General features: G+C 58.8%; 8 protein-coding genes across 8 annotated transcripts; 3 read left to right on the top strand and 5 right to left on the bottom strand.

Annotated features, from left to right (window-relative positions):
- Window positions 1-29: 29 nt before the first annotated feature.
- Window positions 30-1,674, bottom strand: IUM83_05385 (putative palmitoyltransferase; the record flags this gene model as incomplete). Its single annotated transcript, XM_067929520.1, has 7 exons — window positions 30-293; window positions 359-499; window positions 574-678; window positions 745-1,167; window positions 1,236-1,316; window positions 1,396-1,466; window positions 1,545-1,674. 7 exons carry the CDS (start codon window positions 1,672-1,674, stop codon window positions 30-32), a joined length of 1,215 nt encoding a protein of 404 aa, XP_067799555.1.
- Window positions 1,675-1,814: 140 nt separating this feature from the next.
- Window positions 1,815-4,725, bottom strand: IUM83_05384 (chitin synthase 2; the record flags this gene model as incomplete). Its single annotated transcript, XM_067929519.1, has 2 exons — window positions 1,815-2,399; window positions 2,467-4,725. The coding sequence occupies 2 exons, from the start codon at window positions 4,723-4,725 to the stop codon at window positions 1,815-1,817; spliced, it is 2,844 nt and encodes a 947-aa protein (XP_067799554.1).
- A 550-nt stretch (window positions 4,726-5,275) lies between these two features.
- Window positions 5,276-6,421, bottom strand: IUM83_05383 (putative 12-oxophytodienoate reductase; the record flags this gene model as incomplete). The annotated part of the gene is made up of 1 exon (XM_067929518.1): window positions 5,276-6,421. One exon carries the CDS (start codon window positions 6,419-6,421, stop codon window positions 5,276-5,278), a length of 1,146 nt encoding a protein of 381 aa, XP_067799553.1.
- Window positions 6,422-6,556: 135 nt separating this feature from the next.
- IUM83_05382 (12-oxophytodienoate reductase 1) lies at window positions 6,557-7,838 on the bottom strand (the record flags this gene model as incomplete). Its single annotated transcript, XM_067929517.1, has 3 exons — window positions 6,557-6,567; window positions 6,645-6,664; window positions 6,742-7,838. The coding sequence occupies 3 exons, from the start codon at window positions 7,836-7,838 to the stop codon at window positions 6,557-6,559; spliced, it is 1,128 nt and encodes a 375-aa protein (XP_067799552.1).
- Window positions 7,839-10,198: 2,360 nt separating this feature from the next.
- IUM83_05381 (UDP-3-O-[3-hydroxymyristoyl] glucosamine N-acyltransferase) lies at window positions 10,199-11,286 on the top strand (the record flags this gene model as incomplete). Its single annotated transcript, XM_067929516.1, has 5 exons — window positions 10,199-10,393; window positions 10,492-10,733; window positions 10,802-10,874; window positions 10,935-11,136; window positions 11,204-11,286. 5 exons carry the CDS (start codon window positions 10,199-10,201, stop codon window positions 11,284-11,286), a joined length of 795 nt encoding a protein of 264 aa, XP_067799602.1.
- A 177-nt stretch (window positions 11,287-11,463) lies between these two features.
- Window positions 11,464-13,604, bottom strand: IUM83_05380 (uncharacterized protein; the record flags this gene model as incomplete). The annotated part of the gene is made up of 2 exons (XM_067929515.1): window positions 11,464-12,697; window positions 12,763-13,604. 2 exons carry the CDS (start codon window positions 13,602-13,604, stop codon window positions 11,464-11,466), a joined length of 2,076 nt encoding a protein of 691 aa, XP_067799756.1.
- Window positions 13,605-14,768: 1,164 nt separating this feature from the next.
- On the top strand, window positions 14,769-16,386 carry IUM83_05379 (Mitochondrial Carrier (MC) Family; the record flags this gene model as incomplete). Its single annotated transcript, XM_067929514.1, has 7 exons — window positions 14,769-14,804; window positions 14,882-14,942; window positions 15,040-15,247; window positions 15,319-15,515; window positions 15,592-16,077; window positions 16,157-16,229; window positions 16,305-16,386. 7 exons carry the CDS (start codon window positions 14,769-14,771, stop codon window positions 16,384-16,386), a joined length of 1,143 nt encoding a protein of 380 aa, XP_067799761.1.
- A 767-nt stretch (window positions 16,387-17,153) lies between these two features.
- On the top strand, window positions 17,154-19,631 carry IUM83_05378 (Pathogen-related protein; the record flags this gene model as incomplete). The annotated part of the gene is made up of 1 exon (XM_067929513.1): window positions 17,154-19,631. One exon carries the CDS (start codon window positions 17,154-17,156, stop codon window positions 19,629-19,631), a length of 2,478 nt encoding a protein of 825 aa, XP_067799663.1.
- Between the last annotated feature and the right edge of the window lie 147 nt (window positions 19,632-19,778).

Here is a 19,778-nt window from a genome sequence, read left to right as displayed (position 1 = left end):
GTGTATCGCTGAATTGCACTTGTCGTGTTTCATACCATAGCGTCAGGAGAATGGGATCCTGCAGCACCAGCAGGCTTTACTCTGCATGGAGCGCGGCGTTTTCTCTTAGTAAGCGTCCGCGGATTCGGCGGACAGCGCGTGCTCGGCATGAGCGACAAAAGCTTGTAGTTGCACCGCCCGAAAACTAGCTCCCAGTTGCCGTGTATACTGCCAGTTTCATACGGGCTCACCACTTTTCCGTCGTGAAGACGGCGATTGCGCGGGTGGCGATTGATCTGCAGCTCCACCGAGGTCTAGCAACACAAACTTTATCAGCGTGGCGCTAGTAGTTTATCAAAGCATAGATGTCATATCTTACCTGGGCTGTGAAGATGAGATAAATGTGCCAAGTTGTGAGGATGCTCACAGCCAAGCCCGCAGCACCAGACATGGCGAAGGCGAACTGGAGCATATTTGATGCGGAAATGTGGAGCGAACTCACTTGTGCCAGCACGAGCATCTACATGTACAACATGACAGTCCTAGTGGTCAGCTCACGAGGAATACAAGTAAACAAGCTGGCTGTCGACTTGCTTTCGCGTATTGTTCGCGGCTCAGATCCGTGTAAGCTGCCCTGTAGCTCATGTAGGCTGCGTAGTAACATCCCACCGCAAGCCACACTAGAAAAGTGAAGAAGTACTGCACAGCATAACAAAAACACGTGAGATGTTCGTCCCATCTGAATTGCTCTCCACTCATCGTTACCCGATAGTTGTCACGTCCAATGCAGTTGTTCACCCACGGGCAGTGGTGGTCCAAGTGAGCGATGCACCGATCGCACACGGAGCAGTGGTGAGCACGAGGCGGTCGGAAATGGCGACACCTTCGGCAAAACGTGATACCGTCTCCAGCGTTCGGGTAGCGGCCTCTCTGTCTCGCCACACTCTGAGGGTCCACAAGCTGCACTCGTGGCAACTGCACCCGACCCCCTGTCTTTTTTCCATCGGGAGTCAACGCACTCGGTCGGATCCTCGGGAGCAGCTCCGTTTCCGCACCCTCCTGTTCACCGTCGTCTTCTGCCTGCTCCGAATCACTTTCCTCTTCCTCATGTTCTTCCTCCTCGTTGGCGTTCTCCGCCTCCACGTCCCAGAAATCCGCTTCGTCCTTCCACTTGGCCGTGATGACTCCCTGAATCAAAAGGTGGAGTGAGTAGAACGCATCACCCACCACACAACTACAGCAACTGCAACTGGTACCGGGTCTGTGGCGACGCACAGTGCGTAATTAAAGTAGATATTGAACAGTAACACCATCGCCACCACCAAATGGAATATCAACTGAAACAAGCACCAACAAAACAACGCTCAAAAACCAACACCCCACCACCATCCACACCCCAACTCCACCTCATCTTACCTGCAGCGTCGTATCCGCCATAATGGGGATGATTGCGTGCATGAACACGCCCCCGACGAGGAAGATCAGCGCTGCAGTCGACAAGTTCAAAAATGAAATCAATAAAACGTTTTTTTTTTTCGGCAGACAGCGACGCCAAGCGCGCGCACCCATGCCGACGGCCACGCAGACGATGCCCGCATAGCGCATGAAACAGCTGACGGCGCGAACGAACGCGGCGACGCACACGAAGCCCCACTGCATGGGGTCCCGCCACTGCGGCGGCAGCACGTTCAGCATCGCGTCGAATAACGTGACTAACCAAAATGGTGTTCTTTACATCGTATTTCGGTGGTCGACACACATGCATGTTCACTTCAACTGCAACGCTGACGTTAGTCTGCATTGAGGATTGAAGCTTTTATTCCGCGCTAACGTTACTAGCGCGCGTCTTCCATGTTGTTGTAGTTGGTAGTTGTGGGGGAGCTGAGCTCCGAGATGTTGAGACCGACTTGGCCGGTTCCAGTAGTGCCCGTCTCGGTGGTCGCGTTGCTGCTGCGCTTGTAGTGCGCCTGCCACTCGGCCGGCAGGTGTGCTTGATAGTTGCGACCGACACCGCCGGCGCGTGAGGCGCCGCAGGTTCCCAGTCGCCGAGCGATGCGAAAACACAGGAACACCGCGGACCCGAGGAAGCGCACGATGTTGAAGATAGCCACGACGTAAGAGATGAACTTGAGGTAGCACGAGCTCGACACGAAGTACGTCATGCAGTACATCCACACGGCGTTCGTCACGAGCCAGAACAACAGCAGTGATGACCGGAATGCCCGGAAACTGTTGTCCACGTCCTCTTTTTCCTTGGCCGCGCGCTGCTTCTCGGCCTCGATGCGCTTCTGCTGCGCGACGATCTCCTTCAGGTCGCCATTGCCCTGAGCCATCTTGGCTGTGCCGTGACCTGTCTCCAGTCCTTTTGTACCCCAGCTGAGGTCGTGCAGATTGCTGTAAGCGTAGATACCCAGGATGTTCTGTTGTGCCAGCAAAAGCTAAAGTCAGGAAAGGGCAAACAACAACAACCAGTAGATGCAGACGTACCACAAACGTTGGCAGCATGAAGTAGTACTGGAGCGTGCTGAGTAACACAGAGAACTCGCCGTGGATGAAAGCTGAAGCGAACACGAGGCCAATCGCCGTCACGACACCTCCCACCAACTCGAAATTCGACACACTGCACGTAGCGAGGTTTTTCCGCGGATCGGTGACACTGACATCCGCAACCAGACCGTAGATGGAGATGACCGAGACCACGAGCATGACGAGGCCCATAAATACGTAGCTGAAGGAGTAAAAGGCGGCAGTACGCTTCTCGGGGCGATTGCCGAGTGCAAAAACCACAATTCCTCCCACGATAGCCAGGTAAATACCCAACACGATGGCCAACAACGCTGGATACTTGCTGTACAGCGTTAGCGTGAGCACATAGTAGAACGTGAGGAAAAGATTGCTCAGCAGGAACCAGCTCAGCACATTTTGCACGCTCAAATAAATAAACTGCAGCGTGAGGACGATCTTGCGCGGTAAACTATGTCCGCTCTCCTTCCACACACGACTGAAGTTGCTGATTGCGAACAATCCCGCAAAGAAGCTTCCATTGAGCCATCGCCGTCGCTGCTTGATGAGGTCGACCAGCGTTTCGGGGACATCGGTGCGCGCAATTGCATCTTTAACGTAGTGCATCGTCCAATTTCGCCCGCGTCGTGCCAATAACTCGAAACACAAGATGCGGTCTTCTGCTAGGTACATGTTGCCCTTGAACGGCCCCAAGTCCCGTGTCGAAGTCGTGAGACTTTTGAAGTATTCCGGCAACGGACCCACACCTTTTTCAGCACGGATGGCCTCGTAGCGATAGGCGGAAAACGCTCCTGGTAGTACACTGATGAAGCCCAGCACGGACTCGAGAGATTTATCCATGATATTAGAGATCTTGTACTCGAAATGCTGCGCCGCGATGACCGGATTGAAGTAATTCGGGTGGTCTACGGCGATTTCACCAGCGACACCACCGATCTGTGGGTTACGGTCCATGCTGCGAACGAGCCTGAAAATTGAAGTCGGACCAGGAATTGTCCCGACGTCCACCAGCACAGTATACGTAGGCAGTAGCTGCTCCGAGAAGGCATTGAAGAACCACAGATGGGAGTTCAGCTTTCCTGCATTGTTTTCCTTGAGCGCATAAATGAGCTGAATTGGCGGGTAGAACGACTCAAAGTTGTCGTCACGCACAAGCTGCACCGTAGCCTCGAACAGGTGCAGTTGCACATCGACACCCATGCTCGTGACCGTCATGATCTCCTCATCGAAAGCGCCCAGTCCTGTCAAAAAATCCAAACAGGACGCGCTAGCTTTGGTCCGTCCATCAGATACCACAGCAACAGCGACGCTCTCCCACGCCCGATCGCCCCACTGCTCTGCCATGAACTCCAAGTTCCTCGCGATGCCCGTGAGCGTGCCCTGCAGCTCGCTGCCTTCTTCATTGTACATGGTGATGGTGATAAACACCCGAATCTTCTTGCCAGTCTCCTCAACTCTCAGTTGGAAGCCGTCGTCGGAGAACTTCACAGGGTCTTTCGTCGACACGGCAGTGTAGCGCATGTGCGTGAACTCGGGCGCCTGGCTCAGCGTCGGTTTGCGGCCCTGCCACGCCTCCTGCACCCTCGGTACCTGCGTCCTCTGAATCTGCAGTTGAGGCGGCAGCGCCGCCTTGCGTGCGCTCTCCTGCACCGAGTAGTACCATTCGTCCAGCTCCTCCGCCCGCTTCATGATCTCGTTGGCCTTCTCCCGGATGCCTTGCTTCAGCAGCGGGTCCGGCTCCCCCTTCCCCACTTTGATCAGTACGTCCCCGGCATCCGTGTACAGCTGGATGGCCTGCAGCGGATTGCCGCTGCGCTCCGCCTCTGCTGCCAACTGGATGAGGCGGAACGCCGCCTCGTACGTCTCCTCCACCGCCGGGTTGAGACCTGGCTGGCGATACGAGAGCTGCCTCTCGAGGGGCTGGTCGGCGTGAGGTTCGTCCACGTACGAGTGGCTCGAGGGTCTCGTGTCGCGCCAGACGTCGGGCCCGTCCGGGGTCGACAGCCCCGACGACGGCGCGGCGTCGTACTGCTCTGTGTCACTGCTGACGTAGTCCCCGGCGTCCTGCTCCAGCATCGACTGCAGCTCCTCGAGCTCGTCCAGCTGGAACGTGTCGCCCCAGTCTCGAACCGGTTCTTGGCGCTGCTGCGGCTGCGACGCCGTCGACGCGCGGAGAGACTGCAGACGCGCGCGGAGGTCCTCGGTGCTGCGTCCGCTGCTCATGGCGATGGACACGGACGGACGTTGGTTGATGTGCGCGGGACTCGGCGAATTGACAAGTGAGACCAGGGGCACCGAACGCTCCGGCGATTGGCCGCCGAGAGGATGCGGCGGGATTGACGCGCTGTAACTGGACACCCACGGAGGACACGACGGACGTGGTCACTCTGCAAGTGAAGGCTGATGCGGCAGCGATTGATGCTGGCGTGGCAGAGCTGTGTTGACAGTGCAGTGGAGGTTGTTGGCGTTGGCTGACCTGGTTGAAGCGGTTCAAATCCCCGCTGAAAACTCGGGGCGCGTAGTGAAATTCGACAGTCGGCGGTGCGGAGCAAGAGGAGCGCAAGAGCGCAATGCACAAGTGGGTACGTCTCCGTAGGACAGCGGCGCGCTGCTTGTGGGTATGCCCAGAGCACTGCATCGCGCTTTGGCGCAAACAGTGAGGACCAACATGTAGTGGGGACTGGAGGACGAACGTCTGTGGACACCTACTTCAACGTACAGACTGTAGACGAACGTCCCACACCTGAATTTTAATCGCATGGTATGCAATGGTCTACAACGAGGACTTGCTCTCTAGCGTCGGGTAGTCGGTGTAGCCGAGCGAGAGCGGCCCGCTCGCCGGCACGTAGAACGTCTTGCGGTCCCAGGGGTTCCACGGCGCGCCGACTTCCAGGCGGCGCACGAAGTCCGGGTTCGAGATGAACGGCCGGCCGTACGCCACGCAGTCGGCCAGGCCGCTCTCCGTGACCTTGATGCCCTCCGCGCGGTCGAACCCGGACGACGTCATGAGCACACCGTTGTAGCGCGGGCGGCAGAACGGAGTCGTGCCGTCCTTGGGTACGCGGGGCCCCCTGAAGTGGAAGCCGCGCGGCTCCACGATGTGCACGTAGGCCAGGTCCCGCGTGTTCAGCTTCTCCAACACATAGCCGTAAGTCTCCTCGGGTGTCGAGTCCGTGCAGCCGAAGGTGACACCAAACGGCGACAAGCGGATGGCCACCTGACTCGAGTCCAGGCTCGACAACACGGCGTCGAGTGCCTCGAGCATCAATCGGGCGCGGTTCTCAATGCTGCCGCCGTATCTGTCAGTGCGCTTGTTCACACCGTCACACAGGAACTGCTCCAGCAGGTATCCATTGGCGCCGTGCAGCTCGACACCGTCGAATCCTGCGGCGATGGCATTTTCTGCTGCGCGCTTGTAGTCGGCGACGACGCCCGGGATCTCGTCGGTCTCCAGCGCGCGCGGCGTGACGTAGCTCCGTCTCCCCTCTCGGGTGACGGCGGACGTCTTGATCCCGTCCAGTCCGACAGCGGACGACGACACGGGCAGCATTTCGTTCGGCTGGTTCAACGGGTGCCCCACACGCCCCGTGTGCCAGAGCTGCACGAAGATCTTGCCGCCCTTGGCGTGCACGGCGCGCGTGACCTTCTTCCAGCCCTCGACCTGCTCCGCGGTGAACAAGCCCGGGGCGCCAAAGTAGCCGCGGGCCGTGGGGCTGATGTTGGTCGCCTCAGCGACGATAAGTCCGCCGGGAGTGCTGCGTTGGGCGTAGTACTCGGCGACCAGGTCCGTGGGCACGCCCTGCTCCCCCGTGCGCAGTCGCGTGAGCGGGGCCATCACCACGCGGTGCTGCAATTGCACGGGGTTCTTCCTGCCGCCAAGCGTCAGCGGGGAGAAGAGTTTCGGGGATGTCGAGGCCATGAGTCAGTGGAGACGTTCGCTTGCGATGGAGACTGCGGCTTGGGGACTGAAATGAGCTCGACACACCCGAGCAGCTGTGCTCGCTTGAACAACCTGTTGACGTCAACGTGCTCAAGCTGATACGTGTAGACACTTTCAAGGACAAACTGCACGCAGCAACATTTCATGTGATTCACAAGTAATTCACAAGTTGTGAACTAGCATCAACGTAGAGATGACTTACAGCATGCGCAACTCTTTGATCTGATGGCAACCGATTCGGAGGTCATCAGATTCGCGCCTTCAGCTCGAGCGTGGGGTAGTCGGTGTAGCCCGCGGACTCCGGGAGCTTCGGACTCGGGTAGAACGTCTGGTAGTCGTACTCGTTCCACGGCGCGTCGAGCTCCAGCCGGCGCACGAGGTCCGGGTTCGAGATGAACGAGCGGCCGTACGCCACGCAGTCCGCCAGGCCGCTCTCCGTGACCTCGACGCCCTCCGCGCGGTCGTAACCGGACGACGTCATGAGCACGCCGTCGTACAGCGCGCGGCTGAACGTGGTGGTGCCGCCCTCGGGCACGTTCTGCGCCGTCGGGTGCAGTCCGCGCGGCTCCACGATGTGCAGGTAGGCCAGGTCCAGCGGCCGCAGCTGCTTGATCAGGTAGCTGAACGTCTCCGCGGGGGTCGAGTCCGTACAGCCGAAGGTGTTGCCGAACGGGGACACGCGGATGGCCACCTGACTCGAGTCCAGACTCGACAGCACAGCTTGCAGCGTCTCGAGCGTCAGTCGTGCGCGGTTCTGAATGCTGCCGCCGTACGCATCCGTGCGGTTGTTGACGCTATCGCACAGGAACTGCTCGAGCAGGTAGCCGTTGGCGCCGTGCAGCTCCACGCCGTCGAAGCCGGCCTCGATGGCGTACTCCGCGGCGCGCTTGTAGTCGGCCACGATGCCCGGGATCTCGTGCGTCTCGAGGGCACGCGGGACGCTGTACGGACGTCTCACACCGTCCCGCGTGACCGGAGACGATAGCTCGTCGTCCAGCTGAAGCGTGGACGACGACACGGGTTGCTCCCCGTTGGGCTGGTTCATGGAGTGGCCGACGCGGCCAGAGTGCCAGAGCTGCACGAAGATCTTGCCCTCCTTCGCGTGCACAGCGTCCGTGACCTTCTTCCAGGCCTGCACCTGCTCCCGGGTGTACAGCCCTGGCGACCCGAAGTAGCCGCGGGCCGTGGGGCTGATGTTCGTGGCTTCGGCGATGAGCAGGCCACCCGGAGTGGTGCGCTGCGAGTAGTACTCGGTCACGAGGTCCGTAGGGACGCCCTGTTCGCCCGTGCGGAGACGCGTGAGCGGCGCCATGATCACGCGGTGCTGCAATTGCACGGGGTTCGTCTTGCCGCCGAGCGTCAGCGGGGAGAAAAGCTTGAGCATCTTGGACGCCATGGTTCGAGTGGCTTGAAGGGAAAGCCGCAGCTTGGATTGTGAGGCGAGGCCGACGCGGTCACACTCATGAACGCGGGAAGGCAGGCAGCAGTGCAAGGACCTCGAGTCATCAACTCATCGAATGCAGCGCCTCTGACTTGGAACGAGTTGATGCCACGAGGCTTGCTGCTTCGTGAAGTTGCGGCGGTCTCGACACACAGAGCTTCTCTGAGAGAAGAGATCGGAGTGGGATCTCTTTGCTTGCTCCAGGGCCTGGAGTCCAGCCTGGAGTCCAGCAGCGATGGACACTTGCCTGCAAGCCCATCGAGCCAAGTCCCCCGTAGCAGGTGGCGCCACGTACGCGAGCTCTTCAAGTGTAGCCATCAGGGTTTGGGAGCACTGAGCAGATTAGTAGTGGCAGTAGTAATATTATATCTATTGTGGTTTGCAGATATTTTGTCGCTCGGATTTAGGGCTTAGATCGATCTCTGAGATAAAATAATTCGAAGACATAAAAATGCGAGACGACCTCCAGGCGTAGGTAAGTCGCACTGCCTCTTCCTACTTAACATAACGGGCGCATCGTTGGTTCTCAGGACACCGAGGTAACGTCGCCGGCTACTGCTACTCCGGTACGGCTCTGTTGGACGTGTTTAACGGCTCGTGAGTGCACGAGCAGCTCCTGCAACACTGCGCTTTCCGCTTCTCTGTGGCGCGAGCAGCTCTCCGCCAGGTAAGACCACATGTTGATACTACGCTACCATTTTACTTTAGGAAAAGCGTTTCGTATGAACCGCTGTAGCTCCTCTAAATAAAATGTAGGGTGGGCTTTCACGTACTTTCGAACACGGGTAACCACGGCACTCGGCCAACGCGACGAGCGGTTAGTTCGATCTCCTTGATCAACCACACCATCGGTCAAAAACAACTTGTACCAACGTTGCAGTGTTCGCACGTTAGGATATATCGCTAACATACTGCATACAGATTCCATACACATGCATAAGAAAAACAGCTCGTCAACGGTAGTCGGGAGAGTGCATGCTGCACTTGTGCACGATGAAGGTTTTCGGAAACTGCGGTGCTTCGACAGATCGGCAGCGCGATCCGCCGACCACTCGTCAAGTGTAAGTGTTCAATTGCATATTTTATATATATAAAGCGCGGCATTATAATCCGTACACAGCCATCGCGATTTAAAATAAATCGGCCCGAAATGCGTTTTTGGATCGGCAATTCAACCACAGATAGCGTAAATCGAGATCGATATCGAGGCTGGTGAAAATAACTTGGTCGAGTTAGTGGCCATCTGTTTTTATATCGGGCGCAAGATATTATAACTCGGGCAAAACACTAGGTGAAAACGACAAACGCATTGCAAAGCCTAATACTATTAGCACTACTATAGCTATCGTTCTGGTCTTTAAGAAATTAGTAGTGCTAGTGCATAATGTAGCTCCAAGACATGACGTTAGCATTTCCTCATCCGCTCAATATCCTCGTCGTTGAGATGAAGAATTAGCTGTCGCTGGGCTCGCTCAATGCTCGTACGTGTGCGGAGAGGGCTCATTACAAACGAGCCTGTCGAAAGGACTCTATCTCGCGAATAACTGTTGTGGAGCAACGGGCGTCCCGAGCTCGGGAGAGTTTGTAATGGCCAATATCAGCCGGAATCCCAACACCAGATTTACGACTCGCTGTTACTTGAGTAGGGTTGTCAGATTCCGCGAGGGTAGCTTCATCCACCTCCGTAGCCTGACTCGACATAGATATCCCCTGACTGCTTGCTGGGGAGGACTTACCATCCGGTTGATGGTTATTCCTGAAGGTTAGAACGCGCCCAGGACTGCAAAATCTACGCATAGAGGCGACCGCGTAAGATGCTAGCAAACCATGGATCCAAGTAGTGATAGCCGTACCTTTTGGAAAGGTCAGCATCACCCCAGAGTTCATTGCTGCAGACATGACAACGAAGAAGAAGAAGATGCAACACGGCGCGGTTTCCGTCACAGCAATCAGCCTGGAGCACCGCATCAGGATCTTCAGGGAGCAAAATGCAAAATGAGCGGGAAAATACGACAGAGCAGCTCGGCAACCACCCGCTTGACACCCATTGCGCGTGTCCTTTGAAGATATTGACCTTGACCATCACCCTGGAATTTAGTAGGGTTTTTAGTAGTTTGTTTAGTACTAATATCGTGGTTTTTTTCTAATAAGTTTATATTAGTAATAACGACTATATTTGGAATTTATACTGACGTTAATACTAATTTTATTAATACTTTCTATTATTGATATATAGTACTAATCGTGATTTTACTACCTATCCCTGCGAACATTACACCTCTCCGAGCTTTTGGTCGACGATCGTGTGGCGCGAGATGTGGACTGTGCGCATGCAGGCTGCTGGCCGCTGCGCGCGCGGGTGCTCGCCTCTTTCGCTTGCAATAGCTCACAGAGGGGCTGCAGCTACTGCTCCACAGAGATGCGCGTCAGAATCGGCTTGCGCGCTCTCGACAGCGGCGTCGAACGCCAGCGAAGCGTTCCCCAATACGACGATCCACCCTTCCGCCAAGGTTTGACAGACTCCTGCTTGTGTGCACCAGCCACCGCAATGGGGTAGTACCTCTAACCTTTCGGCTTCATATATATGCGGTTCGAAATACTGTGGTAGATCGGCAGGGACTGCCGCATTGGCGCGTTCACCACGGTTGGGGCGGGTGTGGTCGTTGGCGACGGCACCACTATTGGCGCCAACGTGACGCTGCAGAACTGCACCATTGGCATCAAAGTGGTGGTCCACCCGGGCGTTCGCATCGGCCAGGACGGCTTCGGGTTCATGCTGGATGCAAGTGGCGAGCACGCCAAGAAGCCCCAGGAGCTGAGCGTGGAGATCCATGACCACGTCGAGATCGGGTGTGTCGGGTGATGCTGGCCATTTTGAGATGAGGGCAGAGTATTGAATCTGTTGCTGGTGTTTGTAGAGCGAACTGTGCGATTGACCGCGGGAGCTGGCGCAACACGGTTATCGGCAAAGGCTGCAAGCTCGACAATCTGGTCAGGGAAATACTGTTTTCTCAACGTGAATGTTGGATCTAACGGTGCCTTGACGAGCAGATTCAAATTGGCCACAACGTGCAGATCGGGACGGGCTGCGTTATCGCAGCTCAGACGGGCATCGCCGGTAGCACCACACTGGGAAACAACGTCTACATTGGCGGACAGGTTGGCGTGGCGCAGCATTTGAAGATTGGTGACAACGTTCGCATCGCAGCGAAAAGTGGCGTCATGAACCACCTTGGGTCGAACGCCACCTATGGTACGACAGCACTGTGTGCATTTTCAGACAACGCAGGGAGCTTACTACTGTTTGTTTGTGCGTACAGGCGGAAGTCCGGCCGTTCCTATCATGGAATATCGCCGGCAAATGGCGTACTTGAGGTGTCTCGGCAAGAAGACTGTGGACTGAAGCAAATACCCATGTGGTTTGAATCCAATCGAAAGGCAACGGTGCTTGTTTCAGGGATAAGTTAGAACTAATGCGTGCGCTAATATGGTGCAAGAGGGATGATGGTAGTAGTGGCGAGCCTCCTCAAAAACTACTTTTCTTTCGTCTTGCTTCCGCGCCTTCACCCTGCTTGTGCGCCTATCTTGAAGAATTTCCCTGGATGTTGGAATTGTACTTAGCCATCAAATAGGTTGCTTCAGCTGCCATATTGATCTGCATAAGTCGCTCCATGAGATTTTCTTGGTCACTTGAGCCGTTTGACGACGTCACCGTGCCACCAGCAGAGCCAATTGCTCCGGAATCGTTGGTGCGAAAAGAGTTGATGTACTTCAGCTTGTCCTTCTCGAAGATGTCGACTGTCTCGGGCTCAGTCGATGGGTCGCTGCTGGAGTTGGAACCACGGTTGATCTCGACCACGCTGCCTTCGTCAACGTCATAAATGTTAACGGGTTGTCGCCGCCGGTTGTCGTGGATTGTGACTTGCACTTCTTCATCCGATGACTCGTCACTCATATCGCTATCGTCACTAATAAACCCGTGGCCACGGTAGGTCTCGCTCCCTTCAACGTCGTACGTGCTGTCAATGGACTGGTTACCCATGTACGTACTGCCGTTGGAGGACTGGCTGGCCGGGAGAGTCATCGCGTGCTGAGCTAGCATGCGGCTGTTCGGATAGGCTCTGAATGCTGCATTGCGACGCAGTGTATCGCTCCCAGAGCGCTGGATCTTGACCGGCCCTACAGCTGCGCGATTTTCCACTGACCGGCCTGATGGTCGGCTCGACGGTGGCTGGAACGCTCTCATACTTTGAACACCAGTGGAGCTGCTGAGGTTATCGTTGATGTGGCTGAAAGCACTCCCATTCAGAGACGACATACTGTAAACAGACATTGACGGGTCCGACGAGGCCGTAGCACGCGCGCTGGCGTAGCTGCTCGAGCTGCTTCGAGGGCTTGATGGTTGGCCACCTCGAGTCCTGTGGGTTGACCCAATTTGATCGTGCGACGCCACACGCTGACGCTGTCCTGGAGTGGGGTCAGACGACGACGACATCATTGAGAGCCCTGGTCGTCCAGCTGATGGCGCGCGCGCGTAGCGTGGCGACCCGGACCGATTCGATCCTGACCGACCTGACGAATCCTCCGAGTGGAAACTCACGCGTGTGGCACCGCGGCCATACAGCTTCTCCTTCGCGTCGTTCAGACACGGCTTGCAGAAGAAGTAGCTGCACGGGAAGTTTCCAGTGTTGCGCGACGGGTAGATCATCTTGGTCATCCGACAGCGGTCACACACGTTCTTGCCGCAGATCTTGCAGTTCTGGTTGGTTTTGAGCATCTTGAGCTTCGAGTCGCAGATATCACACGTCTTGCTCCTGCAAACAAACACGTCAGCACAAAGCTCAACGCACGGAGCAACACGTCCAAAGAGGCAACGTACTGCACGCTGGTGACGAACATCTCCTTGCCGCTCACGAGCTTCGACAGGCGCTTGGCCTTGGTGCACTCCAACGCGCTGGCGACGCCGAGCCAGAGCTCCGTCATGATGGCGTCTGCACTCCAGGTCCTGGATTTGCCTCCGACCGCGTGCTGGCCCTTCATGTAGACGGCCACGAGATTGTTCGGCAGCGGGCGGAAGATGTAGCACACGGCGGCGGTGGACCGCGTGAGACCCTGCTGCTCGAACGGCGGGCACTCGTCTACCCGCACGGACTGCATGACGAGGTAGCCCACCTCGTCTCCGTTGGCGTCTGGCGCGCGACCGAGCTGCTCGTGCCAGCACAGGTCCCTCTTGTGCACGAGCTTGCCGGCGGGGGCGCTGGCCATCCACTTGAGGCCCGCGAAGCGGAAGGAGAAGCCCGTGTCGTCCTCGCTGTGCGCGTCCTCCTCCAGCACGTGCAGCACGGCGGCGTCCAGGAAGTCGCCGTGCATGATGGCGCGCTGCGTCTTGAGCGCGCCGTTGGAGGCGGCGTACAGCCCGAGCAGCACGTCCTCCAGGCTGCCAGCCATCTGGCCCAGCGCGTTCACCTGCACGGCGTTGCCCTTGGCGAAGCCGCGCTCGCGGTAGAGCTGCAGGCCGCCGCGGTCGCCGATGAGCTTCCACTGGTCCGGCCGTTGGCTCGGGTGCGCGCGCGTCACGGGCGCCTCGGCCTGCAGCGTCTGGGCCAGCAGGCGCGAGGCCGAGAGCCGCAGGTCGGCGGCCAGCTGCGCGGACGGCTCCATCTCCGGGAAGAAGTCGTCCGGGAACGGCAGCTTCACCTCCTTCAGCACGCGGCCCAGCATGGCGGGGGAGATGGCGCGGACGAGAGGAGATCGGAGACTGCGCGACGGTCGCTAGTGCCCCAGCAGGATGGCGCGTGATTGACAGGTTTCTACAATCCCGCCGAAGGCGCTGTGTGGAAGTGAAAGGGTATGTGGTTTTGGAGTGACAGGGAAAGACGACTTTGTATGGACGGGAGGGATCGTGAAGATTGAGTGTGAGAGGGAGGCGAGTGGTGAAACGTGCGTCACGCGCGACGCGTCTGAGTTGCAAATCGTCGTCGAGCTGGTGATCTTCTCGGGTTTTGGCTTGCTTTCGGGTGGCGGCGCTGCACTTGTCGTGGCCTTCACACTAGAAGCGCTAGCTGCTGCGCTCTTTACACAGTGGAAAGCCTCGCTCTGAATGGATCACTTCGCGCTGCGTCCGTCAGCGTCTTATAATCGCCAGTAGCACCAGCCTCCTCCGCCCGCCGGAGTCTCTGCTTGAAAGACAAGGTGACCAGCGAGCACGCCACTTCGGCGCACGCCTGGCGCACGTCGTGCCGCGGTCGACCGTCGCACTACGACCAGACGCAGACACCGATCGGATCGGACTGGGGAGAGGAGAATGCGGTGCGGATGACAGTCACGATGCAAGCTGCGCTGACGTGCATTGCACCAACGGATACCATCGCCGTTTAGGTCTTCGTCGAGTATCCGTTGTCCGCCAGCGAGAGACGCGGCTCGCCTTGAACTGGAACGGCCTCTCGGTCTGTCCACTGGCGTGCGAGGCGGCTCCGGTCCGCAGAAACCACTCGACCTCCGCGCTCGTAGAGGCCACGTGCGTGCGGGACTACATGTAATGCATAGGCGCCACACCGTCGCAACCACCGCAACCGAGGCGCTGGTCAGCTCGCTGAAGTGACCCCTTCCCGCCGGCGCGGGTCGATGCAAAGCTGAATGCGTCCGCACCAAAATGGCCAACGACGCTGTCTGGTCCAGTCGAGCCGCCTCTCCGCAGTCGCACGTAGCACCGTAGCAACACATTACTGCCACAACCAGCAGCACCTCACCTCAACTCAACTCGACGTCAACGCCAACGGCAACTTGACAAACATCGACTCGTACTTAACCGACTAATAACAGTGCTACCTGCATACGTCAAGGTCAAGGTCTCTGCTTGAAGCTCGCGCACATCCGGACCCGACGATGGAGACGCTCGCGCACGGAATCGCTGGCAGTGCCGTGCGTGCTGCTCGCTCCGTCTACTACAACTGCTCTCCGCCTGCCTGCTGACCTGTGCGTGTGTGTGCCGACTGCAGGGCGGCATGCTGGCCATGGCGCTGCTGTACCCGCTGGACCAGATCAAGACCATCATGCAAGGCACGCCAGCCCTGCACTGGGGCACTGAGTGGAGGGAGCCAACGCACTGACGGCGAGTTGGCTGCTGGTTATGTGTTGTGCTGCGTTCAACTGGCAGTGGAGGCCACCGAGCTGGAGGACGAACCGGAGCAGGAGCAGGACAAGAAGGCGCAGGACTCGAAGGCGGGGCTGCCCGTGAAACGCGCGCCCCGGAACTTCTGGGCGCAGGCGCTGCTGATCCTCAGAAAGAAGAAGTGGCAGGTGTACCAGGGCCACGTGTCCACGCAGGTGGCGCTCGGGGGCTCCAACTTCATTTACTTCTTCTGGTGAGCTGGTTGGGTGCGTTGGGGTTTTGTGGGGTTATCCTGGACGCTGACGGGTGCGTGTGGCGATGCAGCTACAATGGACTCAAGAAGCAGCTCTTGAAGCGGCTGCAGCAGCGGAATCGACAGATGAGCGGCAACATCACACCCGTGCAGAACCTCGCGCTGTCCTGCCTCGCCGGCGTCGTCAACGTCTACATTTGCGCCCCGCTCTGGGTCGCCAACATGCGTCTGAAGTCGAAGGACGCCGCCAAGTACTCGGGTGTCGTCGGTGCGTGCGTTTTACTTCTTTTTGTGTAGTTGGTTGGTTGGCCCTGGCTTCTGACGCAAACGTCTTTCCTGGACAGACTGCCTGCGCAAGGTCACCGCGAACGAAGGCCTGCTCTCGCTGTGGAACGGTACGCTGGCGTCGCTGGTTCTCGTGTCCAACCCGGTGATCCACTACGTCAGCTACGAGCGCATGAAGATTGCGCTTCACAAGAAGCGCCACGCCGCTGGGCCCGCAGGAGCAGCGCTTTCTGCCTTGGACATTTTCGTGCTCGGAGCGTTGGCCAAGTCGTTCACGACCGTGGTTACTTACCCACTGCAGGTCGCGCAGTCGCTCATGCGAGTGCAGCAGAAGACGCTCGACACCCAACAAGAGCGCCCCGCTCGGCCCACAAGCCTGGCCGGCTGTCTTGCTCAGATCTATGCCGACAGAGGTGTGGCCGGCTACTTCGCGGGGCTGCAGGCCAAGCTGCTACAAACCGTGCTGACCGCCGCGATCTCCCTGGTCACGTACGAGAAATTGCTGGCGCTGATCCTGCTCATGATGCGGCAGCCGGCGAAGCCAGGTATCGTCCAGAAGGCTGCCGCGTAGAAAGCCGCGGGCTCATCCTGTCATGTGTGCTGTTAAATTTTGCAATGGAGAAGCCCCAGCGCCATGTGTGCTTGAACTCAACTTCGCCGCGGCAGCCGAACGGCGGCATCGTCCCCTCGGAATCGCGTTAGCACGCCCTGCATCTCTGAGCCACGCTTACCGAAATGTGACAACTTGTTGTGCTCGTGTTGCTGGCAGCAGCAGCAGTGCCGCCGCTGCGCTGACTAAAAGCAAAGCGATTTACTGTCCGTGTTGCAGCAGCAGATGCATCGACCAGCTGTGATTTCGTTCACGACAACGTGAGCGTGTTTACCATGGAACGTCAATCTTTAGTCAAAGCGTGCGGACATTAGCTGAGCCCAGCAACCTTCCGCCTCAAGTCAAACGAGTCGCAAATGGCGGTCTCCAGACTCCAGGACCACGGATGCATTGAATACGTACAACAACTACATGTCGTAAATGCAATACATACTTGGCAGCAGTGGATTGTCAGGCGAGGCCTCCGTCCCCGAAGTGAACGTTGAACACTCACGCGTTGTTATCTGTGCACGCCAAATCGCGCCCTCAAGTCGTGTCGTCGAGGCGGGTGGGATCACCACCACCAGCATGTTCATGGCCAGCGCCCCATTTCTGAAGAATGCAGCGGTGCAAAGCCTTCCAGGACTTCACCTTGAGCCCAGAAGCATCGAGTGCGCGCACCAAAAACACGATGGGGGCGTCCTCGTAGGTTAAGTCGCTCGGCCTCCTTGAGGACGTGGAGGCCAGCGCTTCGAGCCAGACGCGCGCTCATTAGCTCGCCGCGCGCCCTGCGGCAGCGGCGTGTGGACGCGAAAGAAGGAGCCGGTGGCGGGCAAATACGCCGACAAATGTCCGTCTCGCCTCTTTCCTGCAGCGCCACATTGCGCCGCGAGGGTAGGACCTTCCATCTGCAGATGCTGCAGCTGTTCCCTATGACAGCGGCTTGCGAGGGGCGACACGCCGCTCGCACGCCATAAGCCACTGCGCATTCCGCGCCGAGCAGGCAGAGCCGACGGACCGACCGACCGACGCATGAAGGCGCTGGCGCATCGGCTGCGCGGCCGCCGCGTGAGCAGGATGGGCGACGGCGGCCCGGACGACGTCGAGCGCAGCCTGCGCGTCGACAACGCTGACCAGGACGAGCCCGCGCCCGCGCGCAGGCGGGACGACGCGCCGGTGCCCCGGGCCGCCGACGCGCGTCGCCAGGACGACTACCGCAAGAAGAGCAGGGGCCTCAACAGCAAGACCGGCAGCCTCAACGCGCTCGCGGCGCTGGCCACCGCCTCCGCGCAGGCGGGCGAGGCCGCGGACGCCGCGCCGTCGCTGCGCGTGCAGCAGCAGCAGCAGCGGCCGCAGCCGCAGCCGCAGGGCCGCATGGCCAGCGCGCCCGACCTGGCCAAGGCGGCGAGCCCGCGCGCGCAGCAGCGGCTGCAGGCCAGGACGCACTCCCACTCCAGAGTCACCAGCTCCACGGCGGCGGCCGCGGCCGCGCTGAGGCCCAACAGCCACCACCACCAGCGCCGCCGCCCGCAGCCGCAGCACAGCGGCAGCGGCAGCGGACACGTGGACGACCGGGCCATCTGTATGTCCGGCTCGTCCTCCAGCAGCCACAGCCAAGGCAGCACCGGCAGCGCCGGCCGGCGCACGCGCTCGAGGCGCGGCGGCTCCATGAGCTCCAACGCCAGCTGCCTGTCGGCCAGCAACCAGCGGCCCGACGTGGCCGTGGACGTGCGGCACGGCGGCTACCTGTTCATCAAGCGCGGGCTGCTCAAGGTGGCCGACAAGCGCTACTACTTCGTGGCGCGCCGCAACCCGGAGCTGTACTCCTGTAAAGACGAGACCTCGTTCAACCTGTGGCTGGCGTCCGGACACCCGCTGGACCCGCACGGAGGTGACGCCGTCGCCAAGGCGAGCGGCCTGAGCCCCGTGTTGGTGGGCACCGTGCTTCGTGCCGACGCGTCGACCGAGGAAGGCGGTGGTGGGGGTAGCAACAGCAGCGGCAGCAGCTCGGACAAGATGTTCTCGGTCATGGTCGGGTCCGCGTCCAAGTGCATCACGCTGCGCCTCGGGGCTGAGAGCGCCGAGAAGGCGACGCAGTGGCTCGAGGCGCTGCGCGAGGTGCAGGTGACCAAGCGCCAAGAAGGACGACACCCCGGCAAAATGGCCTCGGCTTCGGACAAGCGGCTGCTGCTGCCGCTGAACGAGCACGACGCGCTGCGTGCGGCGGACTCGATCGCTAGTTCAGGCAAGTCAACAAGTGAGCACGGAGACCACGACGCGGAGAATGGCGTCATGCTGCTGATTGACGAAACTAGTGAGCCTGTTCCGACGAATCCTGCCAATGCCAAGATGCCTCGAGTGTACGCGGGCGGCAAGCTGCAGAGCAAGCCTCGCGTCACGGAGGACGACGAGGCCACCGCGGTGTCGACTCCCACCTCGCACACGGAGAGCTCGCCGACGTCAGCTTCGGAGAACGTCGAGGCCCCGGTGGTGGCTGCACAGGCACGTTCGTCCTCGCGATTGAATCGAATGGACTCGTGTTCGTCCACAGCGTCAGGACAGTCGCAGGGGAGCAATGCTGGGAATGTGCTACTGTTTGTTCCTGTTGCTGGATCAGCGCTTACAGCGTCAGCGGCCAGGATGGCAAAGGCGCAACAGGAGCTGGATGCTTTGGTGGCAAAGGGTGCCAAGCTGCCATCGCGTGTCAAGAAGGAACCTGCGAACGGTGATGCTATTGAATGGCGGTATGGTGCTCCCGAGTACGTGCTCGCCGATTTGGCCTACGTGAAAGGGAGGATGCGCGAGCCAGACGCCACACCTCTCGCTTCTTACGTGGAGGAATGTTGTCAGACGTTCATTATGGAGGCAACCCACAAGGCGCGCTACGATCAGTGGCACAGTGTGCGCCACGACACCTTTTACTTGCAGGTGAACGATGGTGTTCGCGTTCCAGGTTCGTCGATCCTCGAAAACGATATGCTTGGGCTGCTGTATTTAGGCGACATTGAGATGAGTCCAGGCGCAGATCAGGGAGGCAGCGACGAAATCCAAGATCCGCGCGCGGAGTTAGCGGAAGCCTTCCCGGACGGGTTCCCGATGGAGGTGCTGGATGTCTTCACCCAGCCGCCCCAATGCTACTTTTCGTGGCGTCACTGGGGTCCGTTCACGGGGAAGTTCCGAGGTGTTAAGGGCGACGGGACTAAGGTGGAAGTGCGCGGTTTTGGTGAAATGACGGTAGATGCAAGCCGCATGCGAAGTCTTCGCTTGTTTTTCAAGGAGAAGGATCTGTTCGCTGGTCTTCGACAGGTCACCGACCGCGTAACGCGGGCACGACGAGATACTGCCACCATTTCGTCCATGCCTGTGCGGACAGCACGTTCCACATCTGCAGCGGTGGCTCCGGTCACCCGTAAAGGATCAGAGCCGAGTGCGAAAACCAGCGATATCATCGAGGGCCTCGCAAACTTCACGATCGAGGCCAAGGAACAACACCGGAAGAAGACTCGATAACGGGGTGGATCGGATTGCATGCAGCGCCAGCAGCGATTTCTCTTCGTCTGCTACGAAGTGGTTGTTGTGAAATGTAGTACGATAGTGTTGACTATTTAGTGAATGAACACATATCAAGAGGATGCAGCAAGCATGCCCCCGAGTTCC

This window comes from Phytophthora cinnamomi (assembly GCF_018691715.1).
Source record: "Phytophthora cinnamomi strain GKB4 chromosome Unknown Contig4, whole genome shotgun sequence".
Lineage (NCBI taxonomy): Eukaryota > Oomycota > Peronosporomycetes > Peronosporales > Peronosporaceae > Phytophthora > Phytophthora cinnamomi.
Note: the sequence above shows the minus strand (reverse complement) of the source record. Positions and strands in the feature narration are given on the sequence as shown.